The following is a 25,640-nucleotide window of genomic DNA, read 5'->3' on the forward strand; positions in this document are numbered from 1 at the left end:
AAGGGGAAAAAAGGAAAGGGGAAATGAAAAAAGGAAGGGGGAAGGAAAATAAAAAGGGGGAAGGAAAATAAAAAGGGGGAAGGAAAATAAAAAGGGGGAAGGAAAATAAAAAGGGGGAAGGAGAAAGAATGGGGAAAGGGAAGAGGGAAGGGAAGGAGAAAAAGTGAATCAGAAAAGAGGGGTAAGATGAAAGGGAAGGGAAGGGGGAAAGGAAAAAAGGAAAGGGGGAAGGGGAAAGGATGGGGAAAGGAAAAAAGAGGAAAGGAAAAAGGACAGGGAAGGGAAAAGGGATGGGGAGGAAGAAAGGATAGGGAAAGGGAAAAAGGAAGGGGGAAGGGAAGAGGGAAGGGACAGAGAAAAAGTGAATCAAGAAAGAGGGGTAAGGTGAAAATGAAGGGGGAAAGGAAAAAAATGAAAGAAAAGAAATGAAAGGAAAAAGAAAGGGAAAGGAAAAAGAACAGGAAAAAATATAGGACAAATGAGGGGGAAAAGGTAGGAAAAGAAAGGAAAATCCAGGCTGTTGAAGTGGTAATTGCAGCGTTTCTGCAGCACTGAAGAGAAAGGCTGCAGAAGGGCCTGCAGCTGAGGCACAGTTGGGTGGAGGCAGTGGATTCTCAGAGACGGCATGTCCCCGCCATGGCCAGCACGGCGCCGCTGCTGCCTGTGCCCATCTGTTCGGGGAACACTCAGCTGCGGGGAGCGCAGAAATCCACGGACACCTCGGCGCAACAGCAGGCTGCAGTCTGGAAAGGGAAGGAAGCATGGCACTGGCACCCAGGGTGACACCCGGCTGTAGGTCCCGGCCCCACACAGGGACACAGGGGTGTCAGAGACCCCCACACCTGGGACACTGGGTCACTCTGAATGCAGACGTGACTGTTCACTAGTGCCTGCACTGGTCAGTGCTGGGCTGGGGCTTCCACTTTTGACATGACCCAGCAAGGAAACCAGGAGAGAAGCCAATGTGTGCTTTGGGAGAACATGGATGGGGAGCCAAGGGGGTGATGATTTTTCATTTGCCTTCAAGACCTCCATCCAAGTACAAACAGATCGGTGAAGGCCACAAACACCTCCAACTGCAGAAAGGGCTTCAGTTCTGCCCACGATGGCAACGGCACGCTGCGTGCTCTAGGATCCTTCTGGACAGTCAGGTTTAATCCAGCTATTGATGTATCTTGCAGATACCATTCTTAGTTCACAAAATTCAGCCCCTTGCCAGAAGTTTTGTGGTCACATTAGCAATAAAATGCTGCTGCTGAATGAAAGTCTTGTGCTTCTTCAGCAGTAAATGATGCTCAGCTATCGAGCTGCTGTTGCTACATGCACAGTGGTGTCAACAGTAAAAGCAAAGACTAACAAGCTAGGCCAGGAGCTTTCTACCTGATTTTTCTCGTTACTCATGACCATACAATCATAGAATGTGTTGGGTTGGAAGGGACCTCTAAAGGCCATCTAGTCCAACCCCGCTGCAGTCAGCAGGGACGTCTTCAACTAGATCAGGTTGCTCAGAGCCTCATCCAGCCTGGCCTTGAATGTCTCCAGGGATGGGGCCTCCACCACCTCTCTGGGCAACCTGGGCCAGTGTCTCACCACCCTCACTGTAAAGAACTTCTTCCTAATGTCTCATCTAAACCCACCCTGCTCTAGTTTAAAACCATTGCCCCTCGTCCTGTCGCTACATGCCCTTGCCAACAGCCCCTCCCCGGCTTTCGTGTAGGCCCCCTTCAGGGACTGGAAGGGGCTCGAAGGTCTCCCCGGAGCCTTCTCTTCTCCAGGCTGAACACCCCCAGCTCTCTCAGCCTGTCTTCATAGGAGAGGGGCTCCAGCCCTCAGATCATCCCTGGCCCCGCTCCAACAGGTCCATGTCCTTCTTGTGCTGAGGGCTCCAGAGCTGGACACAGTACTCAGGTGGGGTCTCACCAGAGCAGAGCAGAGGGGCAAAATCCCCTCTCTGGATCTGCTGGCCATGCTTCTTTTGATGCAGCCCAGGATGCGATTGGTCTTCTGGGTTACAAGCGCACACTGTTGGCTCATGTCCAGCTTTCACCCACCAGTACCCCCAAGTCCTTTTCTGCAGGCCTGCTCTCTATCATGTCGTCTTTTCCCTGTATCTTCTAAACTAGAGTCTACCTGATCACCAGGCCTGAACTTCTTTGCCTTCCGCTTTCCACCTCAGCCCTCTTGCCACTGCCTCACCGGTCCTCACTCACTGGGCCAGATCTTGGGTCACACAGGCAGCTCAGAGCTTGAAGCCACAGCATAAATGAAGCACAGTCAGGTCATCTGCACCGTTCCTCAGTCCAAACCACCAAAGAACCACCCCCAAGGACAGTTCAGCTCCAAAGAGGTGCCCACGTCCTCTGCCCAATCCTCTGTCTCAGCAGAGCTGGGCTCACAGATGTTCTTATGACTTGGGTGAAATTCTAGCGCTGAAAAGCAGTCAGAAGATTTCAGACACAGTCTTATTGTTTCACCTAATGACAGCACTTGACTAGTTAGAAGGAGGTGTTTATTCCCCTGCTTGCCTTCTTTTTTTAGGACTAACGCATTTGAAGCAGCGAATCTTTGCAGGCTTCAGTCCTGGGCTGAAGCTAAGGAAGAGTTTGGGTATTTATACCCTGCAACAAGATGGACCCCTCCAGCTCAAACTTAGCCTGTAGAGCTGCTGCAATTAACAGAGCCACCTCAAAGCAGGAAGGTCACGGAGTGTCCTTCTCCCTCCCTTCCAGTATGTCCAAATCTTTCACTGTTCCCGTTAGAGGGAAGAAGGTGCCGTTTGCCTTGCTGTGTCTTTCTTCCACTTCCTAAGACTGAGTTACCAGGACAACAAAGAAGGGTGGGAGGGAAGCCTGTACGTGCAGCTCTGCAGGAGTAACCTCTTCGCATGCTCTTCCCGCTGGAAGAGATCGGGAAGGAGCGCCCGCTCAGTGGAAAGTGGGACCTGGGTTTCAGCCCAATGCTGTTGGAAACCCTGCCTTCCACAGCGACCACCTGCCCTGCACGCTAGCAACGCTCAGGGATGTACTCAGCTCCTGCTGCGCAAACCTCTGCCGCAGAAACAAGAACCAAGTATAGAGCACAGTACGAGGGTGGCCACTGCCTTGGCAAAGCACGAGGAAGCCATGGGATGTTGGGACGGGATGCTGGGACGGGATGTTTAATGTCACGTGTGAAGTTTGTCACACTTGAGTTCCCAGGACGAGGCCTTTCGTACAAGTGAGTATCCAGAGTAGAAGTTGTGAGCTCTGAATTTCCTCAGAACATCCTCTTTTGCTCACATCTGCAACAGGAACAGAATCTCTGACCTTAACACGCACTCGTCGGTCGCAAGACAGGAGAAGTGGCTCAGAGGCAGTCCCAGGCTACTTCTGCATGTTAAGGAACAAGAGTTTCTCTGTGGCACTTGGAGGAGGGCAGAATTTGACAGAAGCACTAGGGTTTTATTGTCAAACCCAAAGTGTGGGCAAGCAGCAGGATGGCCATCAGGGAATCCAAACTGATTAAGCCAAGAGCTTTCCTCACACTACCCCTTTCTCAAGCCAGCATGCTGGAGCAGAGCACATTTGCTACCCTATGCTCATCTTCCTTAGACCAAGACCAGGTCACTGCAACGTCACTGCTGACGGATCTTGGAACCAGAAAGTTCCCTGCCTGTTCTGATACTCCAAACATGCTTTTGGAGTAAATGTGCTGCAGAGAAACCCCCTCTGAAGGGCAGTGGCCCTTCCCAAGGCAAACCAAGCACCAGACATGAGGGAGGACCACCTCTAGGTAGGCTTCTTCGAGTCTCGTTGCCAAGAGGGTCCAAACAGGGCAGCATTGAGAAGGAACAGACGGCAGAGGGTTTTCATGTCTCCTCTGGCTTTGCCTTCAGAGCGCTTGGAAAAGCTGGGAATAGGGGAGGTGAAGAGCCAGGGGGAAGCATGAGCACTCTGACTTGGGCCATGCCTTGGCCACCATCTCAGCTGTCCTACCTCAGGCGTTCCTCTGCCCGAGCCTAAAGAGAGGAGCCAGGAAGAAGCAAAATTCCTGTCTTTATTTGGCGTTGTAATATGACTTAATAATTTGGAAAAAAAAAAATCATTTTTGGAATGATCATGATTGGAAAAATCATTTAGAAAAAGAAATCATTTTCATTTCACTGCAAAATTTAAACTCGAGCTTGAGAGATTCGAGCTTTTATTCAGCTTTTGAGGTCTCCTTTCACAGCAACCAAGACGGGGGCAACCACACAAGCACCAGGGGAGTTACTGAAGGATCAGAATACATCAAAGATTAAGTGGGTTATAAATTAGAAGAAAAAAAGGAGTCAGAAACCTTTTCTTAAATTAAAACCAAGGAAGAAAAGGGCCAGGGAGGATCGGAGCAACATGTAGAGCTGGGCACACACATTGTCGCTAGTTCCTATCATCTGAAAATCGTGGAGTCCGACTGCAATATTGCAGAACTGGCTTCCAAAACTGCGAGATGTTAAAGCACAACCATTGACTGTTCCCTTGTCCCTTCTTTTAGCTGTTTAAGACTCCTATTTTTTAATATTTTCCACCACAACCACTATGATTTAGTTTTCAAATAGAAACTCTCTGAAAAACGGAGGGAATCACATGGTCAGCACAAGCGATGTCTGATCCGATAGGCCTTCAGTGAGTCTATATATATCTGCTCTGAAAAGCGGGCTGCGGCAGCAGGCTCCGAGAAACGCATTCCGGGGAAACAACAGGCTAGAGAAACAGCTCTGGAACGAGCAGATTTTCCTGCTGGTTAGCTAAAGAGCTCCGAGGAGAAGAAAGGCTCTTTCGTTTGTTTAGACCTTCAAAGGAAAAGCGCAGGAGCAGAGCTACCACGGGTTGGACTTCCCTCACCGCGGTGCATGAATATTCTCTGTAATGCCAAAGGATGCCCTTGGGTGCTGTGTAATGCCCAATGTCCCCGTTTCTGGCAGAATTTGTCTTCAGAATATGTATTTTTTTCACCATGTCGATCATATTTCAAACGAGAGTGATGGCTCTTACTCACAGGTTTCTTTTTTCCTGTGATACGGAAGTCTTTACATTTAAAATCCATATGCACTCTAGTAAAAAATCTGAAGGCAAAAATTAGCTGAACTCTTAAGGGATTCATTTAGACTCTGATCTTGCAAATCTGAGCTATGCTAAAGCATATGCTAAAACATCTTATCTGTGATAAGAACCAGCACATAGATAGGATCAGGAATAGCCACTGAAAAGGTGTCTTTTGTCATCATTAGGAGTATTTTTATATGCAAGGATCAATTTAATATTACGTTTTTGGCAGAATGTCACGCAACAGTTGCGAGGGGATGAAAAACACTGCAGCATTAAGAATATTTCAGCTTCATAGTAAAGCAAGCTAAAACCTGCAATCCCTGCTAATAATTAAAAAAATATGTGAACGGGTCCATGCTGCTTGACTCCGTTTAGACGGACCTCCTGCCACTGCTGCACGCATTTCTGCCCGGGGCTCGTCTCAGAAGGAGATAAGGAATCTGTTAAGCTCACAGTCAATACATTCCCGTTTCCAAACTCTCCAGACAGAACACCAAATTACCCAGGCTCTCATTTATGTTGTTAATACAAAACACGAGGGATTTCGTCCCTCTGGTATCTGGCTGCCTTTTGGAAGGCTGATTTCAAAAGCAATGTTACAACAATAAGAGAAAGGACGCGAGTTGACTTACCTCCACTTTAAGGGGTGCACAGCCTTTCAGGAACTCTTGAATATTACCGATGCAATCGGCTTCATTTTTAGGTTCCAGGCAATACTAAAGAAAGAAAATCCACTGAGCTCATTGCACTACCTTCCGTATAGCCTCTATTCAGAAGGCCTGCATGAATATTGACATGTGCGTTTTATACTGAATTAGGGAAGCTTCTTACAGGGGCGGATGGGGGCGGCAGGCAAGCTGTCAAAGCAGGAAGAGCGAGCCAGTGGAGGAAGTGATGCACACAGCGCCATGGTCGGCATCTCCTTCTGAATGTCAACATATGACACTGCCCTCGGGACAGTGGGAAACCCATGACCTTTAAGAACACGCTTGCCCCCAACCATCACACAGAAGGAAGAGATAAGGAGCTAGCAAAAGTGATTTTTGCATAATAAAGGCTCCTTGTTCTCCAGGGTAGAGAACGCGTTTGTGGTTTTGTTTTTTTTTTTTAATTAAACCGCCTCTTTTCTGTGTTGCCATTTCCTATCTCTCCTTGGACTCCTTCCCTTTTTTTCTCCTGCAGTTACTTATCGCACTTTTGGGCTGTCTGAATATCTGCCTCGCAAAACTGTAACGGGAGGCACTCGCATGGCTGAAACGGCTTCAGTACCAGCGGATCTGCTGGCCTTGGGGCAGTTCAAGACGGCGGGGATGCAAGGTTTACCCTTTATTCGTAACCTCACCTGCCTTTCTAGTGTGTTTCCTGACTAAGAAAGCATTTTACAGCAAGAGTTCTGTAAGAGCGAATATATTTACAGCCGTAATTAATGATATTTACGTAAATACAGCCCAACTGCATATCCTTCTATTCAAAAACCAAGATACTTTCATTTCTGGTAGGCCTGGTATTTCCTGCCACTGCATGAACACGCGTAACTCACCCAACTGCAACCTTTCAGGGCTTTTCTGGATGTAGAGACAAAATCGAAGAGCTAAAGCTACAATCGTACTTTGCCCTCAGTTAGATACAACCAGTAACCGAAGTGCAAAACATTCCACCTCTGAACACTCATCCTTGCTCATCGTACCAAAGAAAACCATACCTCAAACCAACCAGGGCAGTATTTAGCAAAATACATCTCAACGAGTTACCTTCTCTGCAGATCCCGGAAGAAGCCGATTAATGAGTTTACAAAGCACCGTTCCATCTCTCAGAGAAGCTTTCAGGAACTCCTCCGGATCATCTACGATTTTCTTAGGGGAATTTAAAACTCCTAATGAAATAAGCCACGTTACAATTTGCTCTTCGGGATTCATCGCGGCGAGTTCTGCCGCCAGCGCAGTTCTGTGCAGCAGCTTGCTGGAACCCACATCCGTGATTACATCTTCCTGCCTCTGCTGCTGCAGAGCTCAACTGTGAAACTACTTTTTTTTTTTTTTCTTTGCTCGGCACAGAAACTCACCAAATCTTAAGAACCAGAAGTTCTGTTACTCTAAGGGAAGAAACTTTTTCAATAAAAGTTTCTAGCACTCCACTTTAAGAGATGGTGAAAGCAGACCTTTAACTACATGTTTTCAACATTATTGAAAATAGAAATAGTTTATGTGGATAGCTATTCCACCAACAATATCTTACCTCCCTTTTTCAACTGTTTTATAGAAGTACACAATCCAAAATGGATTTTTGGGAGATTATAATCTCTGAAAACAAACATCCTGTGTAACTTTGGAAAGTTCATAAATTTAAGTCATCCAAAGCTGATAACGAAACTGCCCAACTACTTCATTTGTCCTATAAAAATGTCCTTTTCCACCAGCTCTTCAGGATCCACTGTATGAAGACGTAGTAGTTATTAATTTTTCACCCTGCTCTGGGACAGTATTATCCATTGCTATTAGTCGTATTAATTTAGAAAGCTCCAGTCACCTTGCAAATTTTCTTATCCTTTCCAGTTGTCCTTTGCCCATAACAGATGGAAACCAAAGCAATTTTCTCAGTTGACGACACCCAAGTTTAACTAGAGATCATGGACTGAAGCAGTAAAATAGGAACAGATTACCCTAGAGACCAGGATTTCTCAGTGACAATATTCTGAGCCAATTCCTAACCCTGGTACTTGATGCAATTGTTTCCAAGACATCAGTGCTCTCAAACTACTTTGGCTACTTAAAAGGGTAGGGAGAAACAGAACAGCAAAAGGAGTAATTACAAACAATAAATATGCATGGGTTTGTGTCTCCACTTTCCACATCTTATGGTTGGTAGTAGGACCGACATAAGGACCATTTCTAACAGCCACCAGTAAGAAATCAGAATTGCCCTTTCAGGGTTAGACAGGCTTTTGACCTTTACAAGGACGTGGGGATGAGCTCCAGTCCTCTGCTGTGTGGAAATACTAGCAACACAGCGCTGCAGCCAGTGCGAACGGCAACACTGGCTGAAGCCAAATCACAAAACTCCCTGCCATCTGGTGAAATACATCTACAACTACCCATATGTGTGCAAAACATGTCAAATTCATGACTAATTACAAGAACTTTAGTGGTTTTTTTTCCTTTTTCCAGTTCTCATGAGCACTACTATTTTGTAGAAGCGAGTACTTGCAGTCTCCGCTTTCGTAGCTTGCTTTTTCTTTTTCCAAATCTGTAGTAGGCAAGGCCATTGGTAATGCTCATTCATCTGCTGGGAACAACCGTTTGTATATGGCAGACATCCACTGCAGCCAGCTCATCAGAACATACCCGTTTCTGATGCAAAGAGCAAGAGAAGTATTTCAACATCAGGAAAATTACATGCTACCAGATTCATTAAATACTCAGTGTTACGAACCTGAACACCAAAGAGTACTTCATCCACTCCCTCCTCTAAAGCAAACTTAATTTTGTGCAGACAGGCAGGTTTAGTTTCACCACTATTTCACATGCAGCTGTTGCACCCAAGCACATGGTAACGGTTGCAACTACAATTAAATAAAAATACTTCCCACATCTTCAACAGTTACCGGCTGCTTGAAAGACTGACCTAGAGACAGAGGCATATTCAGAAAGCCCCCAAAATTAAGGGATTTCTCATCAGCCACCTCAAGGCCATCTTTCAGAAGAACATCAGGACCCACCTAGAAACGTTGCAGCTTGTTCACCCACCCCCACAGTAAAATGAATTCTGGGGCAGAAGCCAGGGTATGAAGGTATAGCCACCAAGCCAGGAAGTTTCTGGTCTGGTCTCTGGAAAACTCTGGTTATTTGCTGACAGTGACAAATCAAATGAATTATCAGTCATCTCTTGCACAGTCAATCTCCACCCCCAACTTACAAATACACTTTTATTTACAGTCTGATTTACATCAATAATTTAATCCAGTAGTTAAAAAAAAAAAAAAAGAAAAAAGGGGTGGTGGTGGTAGTCTATACCCAATTAACAAAGGACTCCGATACATCAGAAACAGCATGGTAACAGGAGCAAGTGAAGAACAGCATTCAGGTAACATTCTAGAGTAATTGTTTTCAAAATACTTTTCTCACTCACTTTTATGTAACTTGCTCTTTTTCCAGCATAGAGGGAAAACACCCAATACAAAGAGCAACTCTGCAGCATTTTTCTGCTGCTGAATCTACCGATGCTTTAAACTACTGACTTTCAGTGATGAAGTCTGAGTCCATGCATGAGCTAACACAAATTATTTAAGTTATTTAGCATTTTAGGCAGGTAACCATCTTTTTTGATATGATAGCTCGCATGCTGGCATTACATTTTAGTTAGGATGAGTTGGTTTAGCCTAAACAGCAGTACCCAGACTGTAAGATACTGCTTAAAAATGAGTCTCTTAATCTTCCAGCATATTATTCTTTCTTGCACACCATACACTGAGACCACTTTGTAACAATAAACCTCCATCAGTATGTAACACTAGTTATCTTTTCTACCATGCCAGGTGGCACTGAGTAACAGGTTTTTTAATTTAAAAAAAAACCCAAAACCCGGAATGCTTTTGTTTAACAGGAAATTTATTGGCTCTGGGAATACTGCAATTCTACCCATCTGCTACATACAGGCAGACTCACTCCTAGAATCTGCAGTCCACAACTGAAGATTAAAGTGATATTCTTACTCCCAAACCCAAAGCTTGTTTGAAACCCCTCATTATAAACTGTTAGTTGTTTAAATGACATCATTTTATGTCTACCACAGAATAAGCCAATATAAACTTTATTAGCCATGACTGTTTTCAGTCAATTAGAAGTTCAGTTTTCTACATGAAATACTGGTGCCCAAGGACTTCTCTCTTATACATTGGCTCATCAACACATATGTAAGCTAAAAATGCACCAAAACCAAGACAAAGTTTTGGGGAAAGCATCTGGTTGCAAGAGATGCTGGTCTGGTCTGGAGTTTTGCGAGAAGCTAGTACATACAAGAACACTAATTATTCTGGGGATTTATCACTAATATTGTCTCAGTACATCAACACTTCCTTCCTCTCGTCCAGAAGGCCTGGACAATTATAAAACTGTTGATGTAAGAATATAGTAAAACTCTTCACGGCTTCTTGGTGAAAAAGAATTTGTGACAATTTAGTCCTCTGTATTTTAGAGGAGTAAACTCACTTCTATGTAACTTGCTCTTTTTTTCACATAAACAGAAAGCACCCTCTGTAAAGGGCAATCCTGGAATATTTTTCTGCTGCAGAATCTACTGATGCACTCAAAAAAAAGGCTCACTCCTGACTCTTGGAAGATGTTAGCTACGGCAGACAGCAACTGACTTTCACCTGAGAATTTTTTTTTTATATCCAAGAGATTAGTAGTGCTCCTTTCAGAGACCAATTCCTGAATGGTAACACAACCCTCTGAAACAAACAGTGTGTAACACCACGCTCAAAAGCCAAGCTTTATCAGTTGCAGTTTGTTATCCTTTGATTTTCCAACGCATATCCACTGCTGCACTGCCGCCTCCGTCACCATAACTGAAAAAAGGAAATGCAAGTTAGCACACTCTCAGAAACCAAAACACAAAAAAGCTAAATCATATTTGATTGTTTTTATATACACAATGCATACATTTGGGTTATACTCAATTTGTCACAACAGCATGAAAATACATCAATAGCTAACCACAACAATCAAAACCATCCCAGGACTCCTTACGTTAACGCACACTTCTTGTACGACATTGTCTCCAGAGCAAGTACTAAATAAATCCCTCTAATTCCTGTGTGTATGCCCCTCCAAACTCTGCCTGCCACAAAACCCCACTAGCTCTTGACCATCTCAGCACGATACACAGGAATCCTATAATAAACTGGTATACACACTGGTACTTATCTGTAAATAATGATCCGCTACAAATTAAATAAAACTTGTGATCAAGAAAAGGTGAACAGCTTGCTCAATTAGTATAATTACATCCTTGTTTTTTTACAAAATTAGTATTACCTGTCCTGCCACGTAGTCAGTTAAGTTCTATGTACTGCTCCCTGAACTAACTTTGGCACCACGCCTGTTAAGAATTTAGAAATGTTTATAAGCTGCAGAGTAGGCTGAAGAAGCGTGCCTTTAATATCTTTATTAATTACAACATGGCCCACTACCACCAGTAAGTGACAAAACACATCTAGTGAATGGAGAAAAAAAAGCACTTAATTTTCCCAAAAGAGAGAAGCTTTTTCACTTCCCAGGAGTAATTAACCTTCAGCTTCCCAGCTAATACAGAGAATTAAAGCTAACACAGCACACATGTATAAAAAAGTTGAACACATTCTGACGACACTTACATGATGATGTGGCAAAACCTTTTAAAGTTGCCTACTAAAGACAGTATTCCATCTCTTTATTAGAGAATTCATGATGTGTATGTATCAGCCTCAAACTGCAAATTTAAAAAATTACTCTTGCTAAATTTTTGCAGGTTGGTGGGGGAGCAAAGGAGAAGAGCTTACTTCTAGACATATTTCCCTAACCCACTTACTTTGGTACCATACTACTGACACCAGTGATTTTTTAAATGAAAAGTGATTTTTGAATGAAAACAGGTTAGTTTTTTTATCTTTAAAAAGATGCCTACAGTTCAAATGGTGTCCTTTCCAGGAGGATTTGTGGTTTAAATATTTCAACAGCCACACTTATCTAAGTGTGACTTATACTTCAACAATCACATGAAGATAAGGAAAACAACACTTTTTTTGTTGGTGGAAATTTTATCAAGTGACAGAAAAATAAGAAGATGGTCAGACAGCATCTTTTATTTTATGTAACTATATGCATATATAACTAGGAACAGAAAATACCCACAATCATTCTGTATTTGATCTGAAACACAATCCATCACCCTGAAATAAAAGCGTATGTTTTCTTTTTTACTGAAGTAACACGAGCAATTTATCAGCAGTATTTACAAAATATTACTGCATATTCTGACAAACGCATTGCACCAGTATTTAGTTGGTGTTGCTGAGACTCTAAAAAGAGTAACTAAGCCAAATGAGATAACAAACATCAGACAGTATGCAACACAGCCTGTCCTTCACACAAAATGGAACTTCTCTGAAATCGGTGACCATGTGTTAGACGAAAAACACTGTACCAACCACAGTTTTTTCTTTTCACCACTTCAAAGTTGTTTCTTAAAAGCAATATTTGAAACTAACAGCAAAATATGTTCTCACATTTACAGAGTACTTTGAAAACTAATCAAAAAGTTACATAAAAAGTACACGCGCTCCTTACACGCTTACTTCCCCTAAAAAAGGGATGTATCCTTATCCTTCACTATAGACTAGATTTTAACAGATTTTGCACACATTAAAAGTTATTCCTTTTTTTTTTAATAACAATTATTTAGTAGAAGTTTTCCAAAAAGCTGTATTAGTATGACAGCCACTACCACTTTTTTTTTTCTCTGAGTTATCAGAGAAAGAGAAGACGCAATCACTCTTCCACATAAAGTCTGAAGACAGTTGCTCCTACATCTACTTGAAAAATTGTTTTAACAGGGTAGGCTTCAAAGTCATGAAACACAGCAGACCTACGTCTTAAACCCTTCTAGAGATGCCTGGAAGTCTGCAATTTAATCCAAGGACTTCCACAGAGCTTAATTACTAATCAAAGACTATACTCTGTATAACCACTAAATTGCATGTTCTGGACATTTAACAAGACTGATTAAAATGTATATACTGACATTTATTATTGCAATTCAGATTTTTATGGTCTGGTCTTATGAAGATTCCTAAACCAAGTACTCTCTACAGCGTGATTTAAAGCGCATTTTTAATCCTATTTTATGTTCAACCATACTCAAATTGGACCAATTTCTGCAGATGAGAAGTCTCTCTCTGCCATTCCTAACTTGGTAGGCTTAAAAGACCTATTTGAACCTCCTCCTCCAAAATTCAAACAGAAACTTGAAAATATTATTTGGCCACCAAGAACGTCCATCCAAATCTATAAACAGAACAACCAGAAATCTTCCTTCCAGATACTACACGAGTATAATATTTACCTTACGTATTGGTACAGGCACCACTCATCTCTGCCATCAACACAGATGAACCAGCATTACTTCACGGGCATCTTCTAGAAGTTATCACCCTGCAACCAAGAGAAGATACAACAAATTGAGAAAAGTACATTTTACAGACTAAGTCAAACTATAGTCCTTCCCCCCCATTTAAAAAAAAGTCACAAGCTTGGGTTTGCAGATTATTCTGTTGCAAGTTTTACTACTTCTCTTTTAAGTGGTGGAGGATTCACTGGCTTGGAATGGACTGGAATGGCTTAGTGACAGGTTGCATGGCTTATGGATTCTCATTCCTTTTCAATGGTGCACTGCCATGTTAAATCCATAAGTTGAACGACAAAATTTACTGAGGACTAAACAGTAGTACAAAGCTTTTGGGTTTGTGATTTTTTTTTTTTTAGTTGGAGGTCTTCATGTCTACTATATTCAAGAGCATCTTTTGAACTTCATGGCTTTACCTGAGTCGTAAGAACTTGCCACAGGTTCTGCCACACGTACCAGATATCCCTGTTAATGCAGTGTCAAACTAAACAGAGTCAGGCATCCAACTAAACGTCAAGTTTGCAATGGCTTGCTTCAAACTCCCAATTGCCGAGCTGCTATTTGTCAATCTAAACCAATTCCTGATTTGACAAGGCTTTAATTTCATTAAAATATAGGATACGCAGCCTTTTAAAGCATCTTCACTGGAAGATACTGGGCACAAAACACCCCCTCCCAACCCTACTTTGCAATATTCTGTCTACAGTGAGCTGCATTGTCTTTAGTTTCAAAATTGGTGACATAAATTGCTTTTATCCAAGAAGAAATGTTGAATTTGGAGAACTTCTAATGTATTGAAGCATTTCCTTTTTTTTTTTTTTAAAAAGTCTAGACAGCACTTCCATTGCCATGACGTGCAGCTTGTCTTACTGTACTAGCAGAAGGTAACTTGGTTCAATTTTGACTTAGACTGAAAAACTAGTTTGCTTTGCTTACCATCTTTGCTGTTTCACAGGCATTTGATGCTTTAAATCAGCTGTGGAATGCTGAAAGATTCACTTGTTTATATGAAGCCATAAGCCTTTGAGAAGTTGGAGAGAAAGACGACTTTGCTTATCTTATTTTCTCCTTTGGAATCAAAGATGTTCCTTTAAAAGTGAAACACTACAGAGTTGCAAAAATTTGAAACAGTATGAGTAAGCATCGTTTTGCAGCTTCTTTGATGGAATTGGTCAATTTTTTTTTTATTTTTACAGTATTCTGTAGCTGACTTACACGTACATGATTTATTTGGAGAGGAGATCTTTTCAAACTCCCCATTAATCAGTAGGAAGGCAGAAAATAGTATTATCCACTTGCTCTTTCAGGTTAAGTGAATGATATCCTCTATTTTTCTTTACACATGGATCAGAAGACATTTTGTACTGGGAACACTGTGACTTCAAACTCTAGGCAAAACTGAACTTTGTGTGGAATATCCCCACCACCCTCCAAATCACAAGCAATATGTTGTTTAAGAATGAGATGCTGAACATGTAGAACAATCCATCTCCATGTTAGATGGCTGGATGTTGTGTGGAAGATCTTAAGAACTGCTTGTTCCATTCATGAGGAAAATCAGATGGGAAGTGTGGCATTTCAGGGAAACTTTACTTTGAAAATTACAACACTAGTACACAGCTCAAGTTTTATACATTTAACATCTGCTTTTTGAAAGAAATGTTAACAATTTTATAATGAAATTAAACATTGGTTTAACTTTTCCTCACAAAACCATAAAAGTCATGGAGGGGAAAACTTAACAGGCAACAATAAAAAAAGGTAAAAACAACTTTTCCTTTTAGTAGTCCTCTGGTAGTAAAGATAGAACAGCTTCCACTTTGCTGCTTTTTTTGTTTGTTTTGAGAAGTAATCTGTCTTGGTCCAAAAGTTTAAGAGTGTTTTTAGTATCTGCTTCTGCCTCCACCTCTATCGGATCTGCTTCCACCACGGCCACCACCTCTGGGTGCTCCGCGGCTTGAACTACTGTAAGAATCACGAGGAGGTGGATAGCCCCTTTCCATGGATGGGGGAAGACCCCTGTCTTGTCTTCCAACACGATCACGGCCACTTGAGTAGACATCACTTCTGCTGCTTGAGTAACTTTCTCGGCTTCCATATCCATCTCGTGTGCTGCCGTAATCATCATATCGACTGCTTCCACCATAAGATGGCGGGGGCCCTCGTGCAGGTGGAGCACTACGTGAGTTACCTGCAGGGTCAATGGTCAGGTAATATGGCAACACCATAAGTTATATATAACAATTTCAATCTGAATTTACAGAATTGCTGTATTTAAATGTTTACTGCTACTCTTTTGTATGTATTGGGGTGTTCTTACTATAATCTGCCACGTTAATGGTATTTAAAGTGGGGATTGCATATCAGGCAGTGAGTGGATTTAAAGACTCTGAAGGAATGAAGACGGTGTTTATTCAGGCAGGCTCTTTACTGGGTATTCCAGAACAGCTTGTTATTTTAGAGAAGAAACTCAGCCATATTTTCCAGAGACAGTTGCAATTCTGAACTGTAGACTTTGCTTCTTTAGCTTATAGCTTATTTAACAAGATGATCAAACAATAACCAACAATTGCACTTTCACTGTGTGTGTGGGGGAAAGTGTGCCACTTCCCCCTAAAACACGACAGCCTAGTCAGTTAGTTTTATGACACAGATTACTACATAATCCTCAAAATGAATTCTTACCATAACTCTCATATGAATCTCTGTAGGAGCCTCCACTTGGATGATCTGAGTAGTCCCTGTCACGTCCACCACCGTATCCATCACGATCGCTATAGGAGGAAAGACTACTAAGACTTAGTACAAATCAGTAAGATCACAGCAAGAATAAAATGAAAGGGAGAAAAATCCAACAGTAGGTACCTATATCCCCTAGAGGGGTATTCATCACGTGAACTGGAATGACCATAATCACGATATGCGTAGTCTCGTGGAGGTGGCGCATAGTCCCGTGTATCCCTGGAACTGGGATAATCTCTGCTTGAATAACTACAAAAACAAGAATTGAGATGTTAGCTCTAAGTTACATCTCAAAAGGTCAGGATCAAAAGTCAATTAAATTAGTAAAAGAACTTACCCGTCTTTAGTGCTATAGCCATCATCTCTCGGAGACATATAGACATCTCTTCGTGACGGCATTGGTTCTCTGCGTGGAGGACCACCATAACTGTCTCTTCCACGTGACACAGGAGCTTAAGAGAAATAGTCCACATTTTTTAACCTAATTAGCATTTAGCCACACAAAGAACTCTCAAGGCAAGTAAGTATAGCAGACTGTTTATAATGATTTCAAAGCATCTCTGTAGCCTACGCTTATAATGCATTACATTTCTATTTGTACAGTTTTAAAGCAGCACTGCAAGGAACATGCCCATGAAGTCATACCAAATCGTTATACACAGCTACAAAATTATATTGGTATGAAGAGAACCAATAGATTAGAAAAACAATGCACTACTGCACTGCAGATTTAAATTAGAATCAATGATTTGCAACAGTTTCTGAAGAAAGACTAAGGTGCCACAGCTGACTAAGCAACAAAATAATTCAGGAAGTCCTTACCTCTTCCTCCCATACTACTGCTACGCACTGGTCCTGAAGGTGCGGATCTCTTAGGTGGAGGGCCTCCACTTCGTGGAGGTGGACCCCTCTTCATGGGAAGTGGCCCCCTCGAAGAGCCTAGAAGGATAAGCCATGAACCAACTTGTTATTTCTGTGATACTCACCTGTATGGCCCTAAAGCCTGAACTATAATAACCTAGACACTGTTATTACCACTACATGAGCAACAGTAAATCCTTAAAATTAGACCTCAAAGCCTTCCTTTGTGTTTTGGCCACTACTAGATGCTATTGGCAGAAATGAGAGCCCACCAAGTTAACTTTTCCACAGCCTAAATTCCTGCCAAGAACTGTCTTTTAGAACTTATTCAAAAGCCACAGGGTGTGACACAAGGGAGAAAGACAGCTGATACCTGTAATCAGTCACAGCTTAAGTGCTCAACAAGTTACTGTTCTCAGAAGACAAGAGCCACCTGGGAAGACATACTAGAGAAGATCCTACATAGAGAGGGAACAGAGGCACTACAGAGTCTGTAGAACCTACTACACAGACTCATCAAGACAGCAGTTTTCACTATTTGCAGGGATTTTTTTCCACATTACAGCTTTTACTTTTTTACCTCAGGTGCTGCTTGCTTTTTCTTTTAAGCAACAGTTTTGTTTTGATACTGAAAAGTCTCTGAATAAATATCTATATCTAAAGTTAAAGAATATCCAGTATCAAGTAATGTACTATCCTTCCACTTCAGAAAGCTTCAACTCAACACACTACTATTTTCTAACAACAAACAAGGCTTCGCTTCCCTAACTCCCACTACGATCTGGAAGGATCAGTCCTAAAATTTAATAAGTTTAGACCTCTCGCTAGTAAGAATGAAAGGCAGTTCCCTTTCCCTGGTGGAAGAGAATCGCTTTTTCAACTTGAGTATCAGAAAGCTTCCTTCCTCACGTGCAGGGCAGGAGTTTTGCTTTTCTTTCATAGCCAAAAGTCAAGTGGAGTGTTAGTTGTAGAAGGGAATCTTCATATTTGAAAGCTTTTTCTTAAGGTGTACTTGCCTAATCAAAAATTTGACTAAACTGCTGAGACCATATTTCATCATTTTAGCAAAGAACAAGGAGTGCACTATTCGGCTGTTTGACTTTTTTTTTTTCCAGTAGGATTATTGTCATCTTCCAATGGGATTGTCTTGTATGTTGTCCAAGTATATAATGAGAGAGGTAAATACATACCCAAGTGACTCCCTCTTGAAGGTGGTCCTCTCGCGCCACTTCCGCCTCTTCCACCTCTAAGGCCCCTGGGAGGACCTCTGCTTCGTGGAGGGGGTGGCGGCCCACGCCTACCACCACTTTCAAAGGATGGCTTGGTTGCTTGTTCCACTTTAATTGCTTTCCCATCTAATGACTAAAGAAGAAGCTGCTTTACTTACTGCTCAGTCACGTTTGTATTTCTTAAATTAAGCCCCTCTTGCTTCGCTATTATAGGGCTTCCATTTTATACAGTTAGAGCAACTCTAGAACTGATTTCAGTCTTCAGTATTAGTCCCCATGTACTCAGCAGCATGTTGGGCCTAATTTCTACAGTACTTCATTCTTGTGGTATTGATGAAAAAAACAAAAACAGAGCAGCATCAGAAAGGACTTTCAGCAAAAATACAAGTGTCCAATGATTACGGCAGCCCCATGTCATTTATTCTGTAAATGAAACACCATTTATGATCTCCAATTTACTTCCAATTGCCACGGACTTTTGTACCAAACTAGGACTGCATCAGTAGTTACAGGATTAAGCTGAAGGTATCTTAGCTTCAGTTGGGATTTCTGGCAATGGGGAGGCCGTTTAGTACATTTTCTTGATGTCCTGATAAAACGATGATCGCTGAAGTATTTAGAAGTAATTTCAGCATCTACAAAGCAGACTGAATATGATAATTCACCCCTCTTTTCTACTGTTTCAAGCTGGGGTTTCAAGAAAGGTTAACTGTCATGATTTACTCTATTACTTGCTTTTCCAGAGTGGAGGTGCTTTGGGTGTTTTTTTTGTTTGGGAACTTTGTGGGGGAAAAAAGTGGACGCTTTCTTTGAATATAGATCTGCAATAACAGAAGCTCTGCAGCCAACTATTACACCTCAAACATGAGCAGGTGGTAAGACATATTGAGTAAGTTAACCTAATTAATCAAATTTCTGTATAATCTTTCAGACACCACGCATTTGGTAATTATAGCAGAGCTAGTATCACAAGCTCTACTGACCTTAGGTTACTGCACATCTACCCTGGCAAACACAGCTTATTTGCCTTTTTTAGCAGTTAAATACTTAACTCTGCTATGATGACTGATGAATTATACAGGCAGGAACTGTTGTTTATTGCACTTCTTTGCTGCAATAAATGAACAAGAACATGACTGCCATTAATGTCTTACTCTGAATTGGTGATAGTTGTTTACTGAGATCCTGCATCTTTTTTGTTCTCTGCTGAAATCTAGCCCTCTCTGAAATCATCCTCTTTAGCATCTCATGTATTCTGCCACCATATGTAGTTGTTTGAAAAACCCATGTGTATATCCACAGGTCCAACTTGATCCATTGTTAGGAAAAAAAGTTAAGAAATACTAGCAAAATCATATTGGTCTTGGCTTTGACTCAATAAAAATATTTTACTTATGGAATGTTTCTCAAAAAGCCTTTTGGCATGACAAGCTGAAACATTCCAGGTGGGAGCATTACTGCATCTGGACCTTCTCAGTTTGTATCTCGTTATTTTGCCATTGTCCTTCCTCTGTCTCAGTCATCCTTCTCAAAACAGGAACAGTGGGCTTGAAGCCTCAAGCTTTGCCATCATGACCACTGCTGTCCTCAACTTCATGGTAGATTCCCAACAGCCTATTTGAAGTTTGGAAATCAAATACCATCCCCTTCTGCTAGCACGGGTTCTGAAAACCTGCATGCATCCAAGTTCTTTGTTTTTTATATGTAGGAGGTAATTTTTCCTTATAATTTCTCCTCCTATTTCCTTCTGCCTTGCACTCATGCATCTTACCCAGGCAAAAGATATGTTTCTTCCAAAATTGCTTTATGCAAGCAGTCTTAAAAGCTACGCCCAAGGTCCAAAAAGACCTTTTTATTAGGTCCAAGAAAATTTTTGTTGTTGTTGTTAACCAGAAGGTATTTGTCAAAGTTTGTCCTATTTTAAAGCAGAGGGGGACAACTTCATTTTATAGGTTCTTAGGCCAAAGAAGAAAGGTTTCATCTCACTGAACAGACAGAATTCACACAAGCCATCTCAGAGTAAGGAATTTTTTTTCCATGAGCCCAAAGCATCAGCTGCCAACACAAACACTCATTAACTGGTGTTTTAACCTTGGTTCAGAGTGTTAACAGTAGCATTTTAATATCATATGGGCACCATAAAGTGGAGTCACCTTGGTGCTAAAAAGCAGGAAATTCATTTAAGGTATGAGTCATCTAAGAATAGTAACAGATTGGCAATCATAAAAATTCCTATACGTGGAATGAACAAGCTATACAGCTTTGTAAGGTGAGGTGAGGAACCTTAAACAAACAGAATTAGAGAACTGTCCTGCAAACTGTTCCATGTTCCAACAGAAAAGATGAATGAAATTTGCTAAGTTTTGGGACTGGGGCAGAAATCAAGTATTCCCAAGAAACTGTTACAGAAACTTGCATGAAACTGCAACCTGACATCGCATAGGCCTTTCCTTTCCAATGGATCATTTTATTGTTGATGCTGCAGTGACTCCACCATTTCTGCATATTCCTTGATGGCACATCAAGTGGGCTTCCTTTCACCAAATATATTCAAGAACTGAAGATCATTTCTTATCAGGCTGAGCTTCTACATAATGTATTGTTTCTTCACCAGAAGAACTGGCAACACTTTCTGTTGATTAGAGGAAGACAGCCTTCCGTAGCGCTGAGTACAGTTTAGACTATTGTTTGGGTTGCAGTATTTGCTTCCAACATATTAACACAATCCAGCTGGCTTGGCAAGTCTACACTGGAATTAAGTCTTTGGCTTGTCCCAGATGTTTCCTCTAAGGTCATATTCTCTCTTTAATTATCCATTTTGTCTTCAGGACTTAAAACCAGAAGGTCATGCGAACAGCTTATTGCACAGAATGTCCACTACAGACTTGGGAGTATTCACACTTGTGTCCAGATAAGCATGTGCATTTTGTGACATTAGGATGTAGACCTGAATAGCATGCAATTAACTCTCTTCTTAAAGAAGGCTAATAATTTACTATGATAAAGTACTTCTAACATTTCTTCAGTGCTGCTCAGACATGCTAACATTGATCCAATTCGGCAGGGAAAGTAATTTAAGTGAAAAATCTCCACCCCCACTCCAAAACCATTATCTCCTGACCTCTTTCTGCAGGAAGGAAATTAATCTTCAACAAGCAAGCTTAGACTAGTCTCTGCTTGTCCCATTTTAGCATGAAATATAATTAACCCTCTTCCTTCCCCCCACCCATAAAGAAGCAAACATTGGATATTTGCTTTTCATGAACATTTGCAAAGCAAAAAATCAAATACAAATTTACTCTTGCAGAAATCTAAGTCAGCCTCTTCTACTGGCTGCAACTTTGAATTCCTTTGTAATGACAGAATGAGCAACACACCAGCAGTGCACAACTCTTCCCCCTGGCTAGACAGGTCAGCTAACTCCTTACAGACTGCTTGAGCTATTGTCTGCACAGGGCTTCTGCTGCTCCTTCTTAAGTGCTTGAAATTCTCATGAGCACTCCAAATCCATCACTTCCAAATGGACAGAAAAACTTCAAGTTCCCATTTATTGTAATGATCTCTTCGCACAGCATGCCTCAAACATCGCTCCTCCTCCAATCCAGAATGCGGAGTCTTTTTGAGGTACAAGCAGTACTTATTGTCCAGAAGGCTTTCTGAAGATGAGGAGAGACTACCTCATGAACATCATCTACATTTTTCATATCCATGGTCAAACCAAGATAGACCAGTATAGAACTGGAACTATACACAGCAGCACCTACAGGTTTATGTTAAAAACATCATTCTAGGCCAAATCCTCAGTGAGGATGTTCTTTTCACACACTATTTGATGTTCAAATGCCAAAGCAGGTGAAGGTGTTTTTAGATTCGTAGTGTGGAAGACATAAACTGTAAGACTGATGACACACAAGGCAGTACTTTGTAGCATTTCTTGACAGCGATGCAGATGGTGCATTCCAGAACACGTAGACATTACCTCAGCCACAAACATTCAATCTCATTTAGTTACTTTACTAAGCATTACTTTTCTGAATGTTTCCAATGTGACCAAACACATGCCACAACATTCAAGATTTAGAACAGCTGGTGACTGTTTTCAGAGGGATTTTCATTTGAAAGCTGCACTCCACACACACTCAGGATTAGTGACTTGAACTCCTTTCAGCCTGACAATTAGCTGTTGGTGCTTGAAGTTACCTTAGGTGAGGTTCAATGTAATGACTACTTCAGAGGAAATCAGTGTTTAAGAACTGCAGTAAACAAGTCCTCATAACTGTAGCAAACTACACAATGGATAAATAAATTAAGGAGCACCTTTAAGGATGTTTAGGCTGGTACAGAAAGGACATTATCTGACTTGTCACTGTCTGCCTTGACACAAACCACTAACTTATTTAAAAGAAAATAACACTAGTTATCATGAGGTTGTCCTGAAGCACCCAGAAACTAAGTACACATAGCCGAAAGCCTGCTATAACACAAAACAAGGAAGTTTTACTATTTGTGTTCACTGTGAACACTACAGCAAGCTCATTTTCTTATTAAAGTGCACATACCCATTATGTTTTACTTATTGACTGCAATGACTAACATTCTTCTTCCACTTCTATGTCTTATACTAAAGAAGACAAACAGCTATCAGTCTCAAGTGTTAATCAGGATCAGTAGAGGCTTCTTCACCTTACATGAATAACATCTCAGAGACACTGCTTAGAAAAAAGGCCAATGCAGCATGACCTTAACCCAACTGTTCAGATTATGCATGAAAAGACCAGAGTGAAATTCAAGTTAACCAAGACAACAGCTTTCACTGCCTAAAGAGACAGCACCTCTCTGAAGATAAGCAGCTGTTGACAATTAAGTTGCACACTTGCACCTAGCTTTTCAAACACATCCTGTAACAGACACAGATCACAATAGCCTACAATCCTATCACAAACTATCTTGGTATTTATCTCACAACTTTTACTCTAAATTCTCAGGTTTTTAAAGACATTACATACACATTAAATTTTTATTTCCTCTTAAAGTTATACCATTGCATTGTATGGTATACATAAGAAAATTCAATTGCTGGCTAACTGCAAAGCTATTTCACGTAAACTGTCAAGATGTTCCTCAAACATGGCAGGTAGACTGATGATACAACTCACAAATATACAAGGATATCTACAAATTACCAGTTAGCGCATCAGCACTCCGGCACAGTTGGGAAGTCACATGAAACCCATGTTAAGGGAAACATTAATAGTTTTCAGGTAAGTCGCTTCCCTCAAGTGTAGTTTACACAGTACTGCATTCAAATATGATAAAACAAAAACATTACAGGAGACATGCAAAAATGAAGAGCTGACAATTAGAAAGCCCTCCATCACCAATCAAAAAAGAAAGAAAAACAGTGAGTATAACTGACTGATAGCCAGACTTCACTTTCTACTGTCAAATCCAGAATCATGAGAAAGTGATTCCAGATTCAGGGACACAGAGACATTTTGCCAAATTTAAAGTTATGACTTGTCTCCAGGATCCTCTAACTCATTGTCTTTCCAACTTTATTACTAGTTTATTTACCCCAAATATCGATACTGCTGGTCAGTAACAACGGTGACATGTAACTGGTCTTAATTCCTACCTTTCCATTCATATCTCTGGCAGCATCTTTTGCATCTGCTGGACTCTCAAATGTGACAAATGCAAATCCTCTGGACTTGTTGGTTTCACGATCTTTCATCAAAAGCACTGCAGAAATAAAGCCATGTTACCCTTTTCTGTAATTAGGCAACAACACTTAACCTTTATTTAACCTTTTAAGCTCAGAACTTCTTAGAGGACACGAAAGCACCATCATTTCAAATGATCAATGCTAAAAAAGTCATCACAGCTATGTTGTTGCTTTTTATTTTTTAGCATCTTAAAATAGCATGGGTTTTTGCTTTTTACCTTCCACAATGCGTCCATATTTGCCGAATACAGCCTCGAGGGCTTTTTCATTAGTCTCTGTGTTCAGGCCCCCAATGAACAGTTTCCCAGGACGATCTGCTTCAACCATTTTGATTCTGCAAATGACCTATTAGAAGCATAAGGCTGTTATTAACATCAGACTGCAACAGACTTCCATACCGCCTCATGATTTATAAGTGACGACCTTCCTCAAAAGTACAAGCGCATTTTCTTGAGCAAGATGTCAATTAAGACATATAAAGTATAAAAAATATTAAAAAAATTTTTAGACTGAAGCAACTAACAGTACTGCCTTCAGTTAATGCTTTGTATTATATTGTCTATTTCAAATAGATTAACTTTAAAAAGTGGAACAAAGCACTGATGAGAACTCTTGGAAGATCAAGCAGTGTAGGTTAACACAATAAGTCTTTCAGGATTACCGTCTTTTTGCCCTTGATGGTAATCCTAGCACTCCCTCCCCCTAAATCCTGCCACAGATGTTTCAAGAAATTTACTTAGTGTGTCAAAATAATAACAAAATATTAACTTTAAAGTGAGCTTGAGACAGTATTGTAAATTACGCTTATTCTTTAAATTATTCAAAGAACAATAACACCACGCCAAAGTCCTGGCCTAAACAACGTGTCAGCCTGAACGGACACCAGACCATCACTGCAGTTCGACACAGCAAGGCCGCGGCCAAGGCAAGGGGGCGGGGAGCAGGACTAAAGAAAGAAGAGCCAGACACAAAGACAAAGCAAAAGCTCGAAATGCCTGGCAAAACGCCTGGCGCCTGTGGACAAACGTTACCCGCATGCCTCCCTCCAGCCCAATGGCGGGAAAGCCCGCAGCAGCGCGCAAGGCGGGCCTGCGCAGCTGCCCCGCCACACCAGCAGAACCGGGACAAAGCCGCCCCCCCGCCCCGGGCGGCGAGGGCCGGGCCACAGAAAAGGCCGCAGCGGGGAACCGGAGTGGGGGGAGTAGGGGGGCGTCAGACCCACCGCGGTCTCCAGGCACCTCCACAAAATGGCGGCCACCTTTGGCAGGGACTCCTCTCCCTCCCGCCGCCGAACGACCGCCTCAGCGCTAAGCCAGCCACGCACCTCAACCCCCATTTTGAACTATCCGTCCGACCTTCCAGGCGCGGCCGCCGTCCTCCCTTCGCCCTCCTCGAGGATACGGAGGCCCACGCGGTGGGACCCCGCGCAAAACCCCCCGCACCTAAAATGGCGGCCAGCGCGCCTCACGCGGTTGGGACCCCCCTCCGCTCGCTCCACCACAGCCGCGCCGCTCCCCCCACCCTCCGCGGGGCCAGACAGACGGGGCGGCAGGCCCGGTTCCACCGCGCCTCGCCTCAGGCCCGTAGCGGCGGCCGTGTGCAGCACAGCTCCCTCACCCGCGGGCCGGGCCCTCCGCCGCGCCACCACCTGCCGCGGCCCACCCGCGCCCCGCAGGGCCCAGCTCCCCCCTCCCCACAGCCCTGGGGCCTGCCCAGCTCGCCGGGCGGCGCTCACCTCCGCTCACACCGGCCTGCAACTGCGCAATGAGGGCGAACAAAGGCGCTGCAGGCCTTTATACCGCTGACGTCACCGTCCGGCCGGGGCCCCGGATGCAGGCGGCGGCGAGGCCGGCAGGGGGA

At 42.3% G+C, this 25,640-nt stretch overlaps 2 protein-coding genes and 1 non-coding gene across 10 annotated transcripts in view; all 3 read right to left on the reverse strand.

Moving 5' to 3' along the window:
* ARHGEF6 (Rac/Cdc42 guanine nucleotide exchange factor 6) overlaps positions 1–9,500 on the reverse strand; it is a 46,872-nt gene extending 37,372 nt beyond the window's left edge. For 2 of the 3 annotated variants that reach the window (XM_054214315.1, XM_054214312.1), the window contains exons 1-2: positions 6,818–9,500; positions 5,699–5,782 (exon numbers count right to left, since the gene is read on the reverse strand). In XM_054214315.1, coding sequence (XP_054070290.1) covers positions 5,699–5,782; positions 6,818–6,982 — 249 coding nt within the window. In that variant the 5' untranslated portion in view covers positions 6,983–9,500. The remainder of the gene's footprint in view (positions 1–5,698; positions 5,783–6,817) is intronic. The other variant, XM_054214314.1, reaches the window with a different exon arrangement.
* Positions 9,501–9,652: 152 nt separating this feature from the next.
* RBMX (RNA binding motif protein X-linked) lies at positions 9,653–25,616 on the reverse strand. Of its 6 annotated transcripts, none has more exons than XM_054214322.1 (10): positions 25,516–25,616; positions 23,999–24,125; positions 23,691–23,797; positions 18,017–18,188; positions 16,788–16,904; positions 16,303–16,417; positions 16,089–16,214; positions 15,909–16,012; positions 13,164–15,414; positions 9,653–10,629 (listed from the first exon to the last, which is right to left on the reverse strand). In XM_054214322.1, the coding sequence occupies exons 2-9, from the start codon at positions 24,105–24,107 to the stop codon at positions 15,107–15,109; spliced, it is 1,158 nt and encodes a 385-aa protein (XP_054070297.1). In that variant the 5' UTR covers positions 24,108–24,125; positions 25,516–25,616; the 3' UTR covers positions 9,653–10,629; positions 13,164–15,106. The 6 variants fall into 6 exon arrangements, with proteins under 6 accessions (XP_054070297.1, XP_054070300.1, XP_054070296.1 ...); XM_054214325.1 differs by lacking the exon at positions 25,516–25,616 and adding an exon at positions 25,105–25,246 and having other exon boundaries at positions 13,164–13,252; positions 15,909–15,997; XM_054214321.1 differs by lacking the exon at positions 25,516–25,616 and adding an exon at positions 25,105–25,246 and having other exon boundaries at positions 15,909–15,997.
* Positions 23,868–23,940, reverse strand: LOC128915384 (small nucleolar RNA SNORD61). Its single transcript, XR_008468624.1, has one exon. It is a non-coding gene; the product is annotated as a small nucleolar RNA SNORD61 (small nucleolar RNA).
* Positions 25,617–25,640: the final 24 nt, after the last annotated feature.

This window comes from Rissa tridactyla, chromosome 9, assembly GCF_028500815.1.
Source record: "Rissa tridactyla isolate bRisTri1 chromosome 9, bRisTri1.patW.cur.20221130, whole genome shotgun sequence".
In the NCBI taxonomy this organism is placed as follows: Eukaryota; Metazoa; Chordata; class Aves; order Charadriiformes; family Laridae; genus Rissa; species Rissa tridactyla.

What these genes read in the sequence shown, in the direction of transcription:
- RBMX (XM_054214320.1), bottom strand. An exon ending in CCAGAGATATGAATGGAAAG is followed by an intron (nt 18,189 to 23,690) that starts GTAGGAATTAAG and finishes CTTCTTCTTTAG; the next exon opens with TCATTAGATGGGAAAGCAAT. An exon ending in GGCTATAGCACTAAAGACGG is followed by an intron (nt 16,215 to 16,302) that starts GTAAGTTCTTTT and finishes TTGTTTTTGTAG; the next exon opens with TTATTCAAGCAGAGATTATC.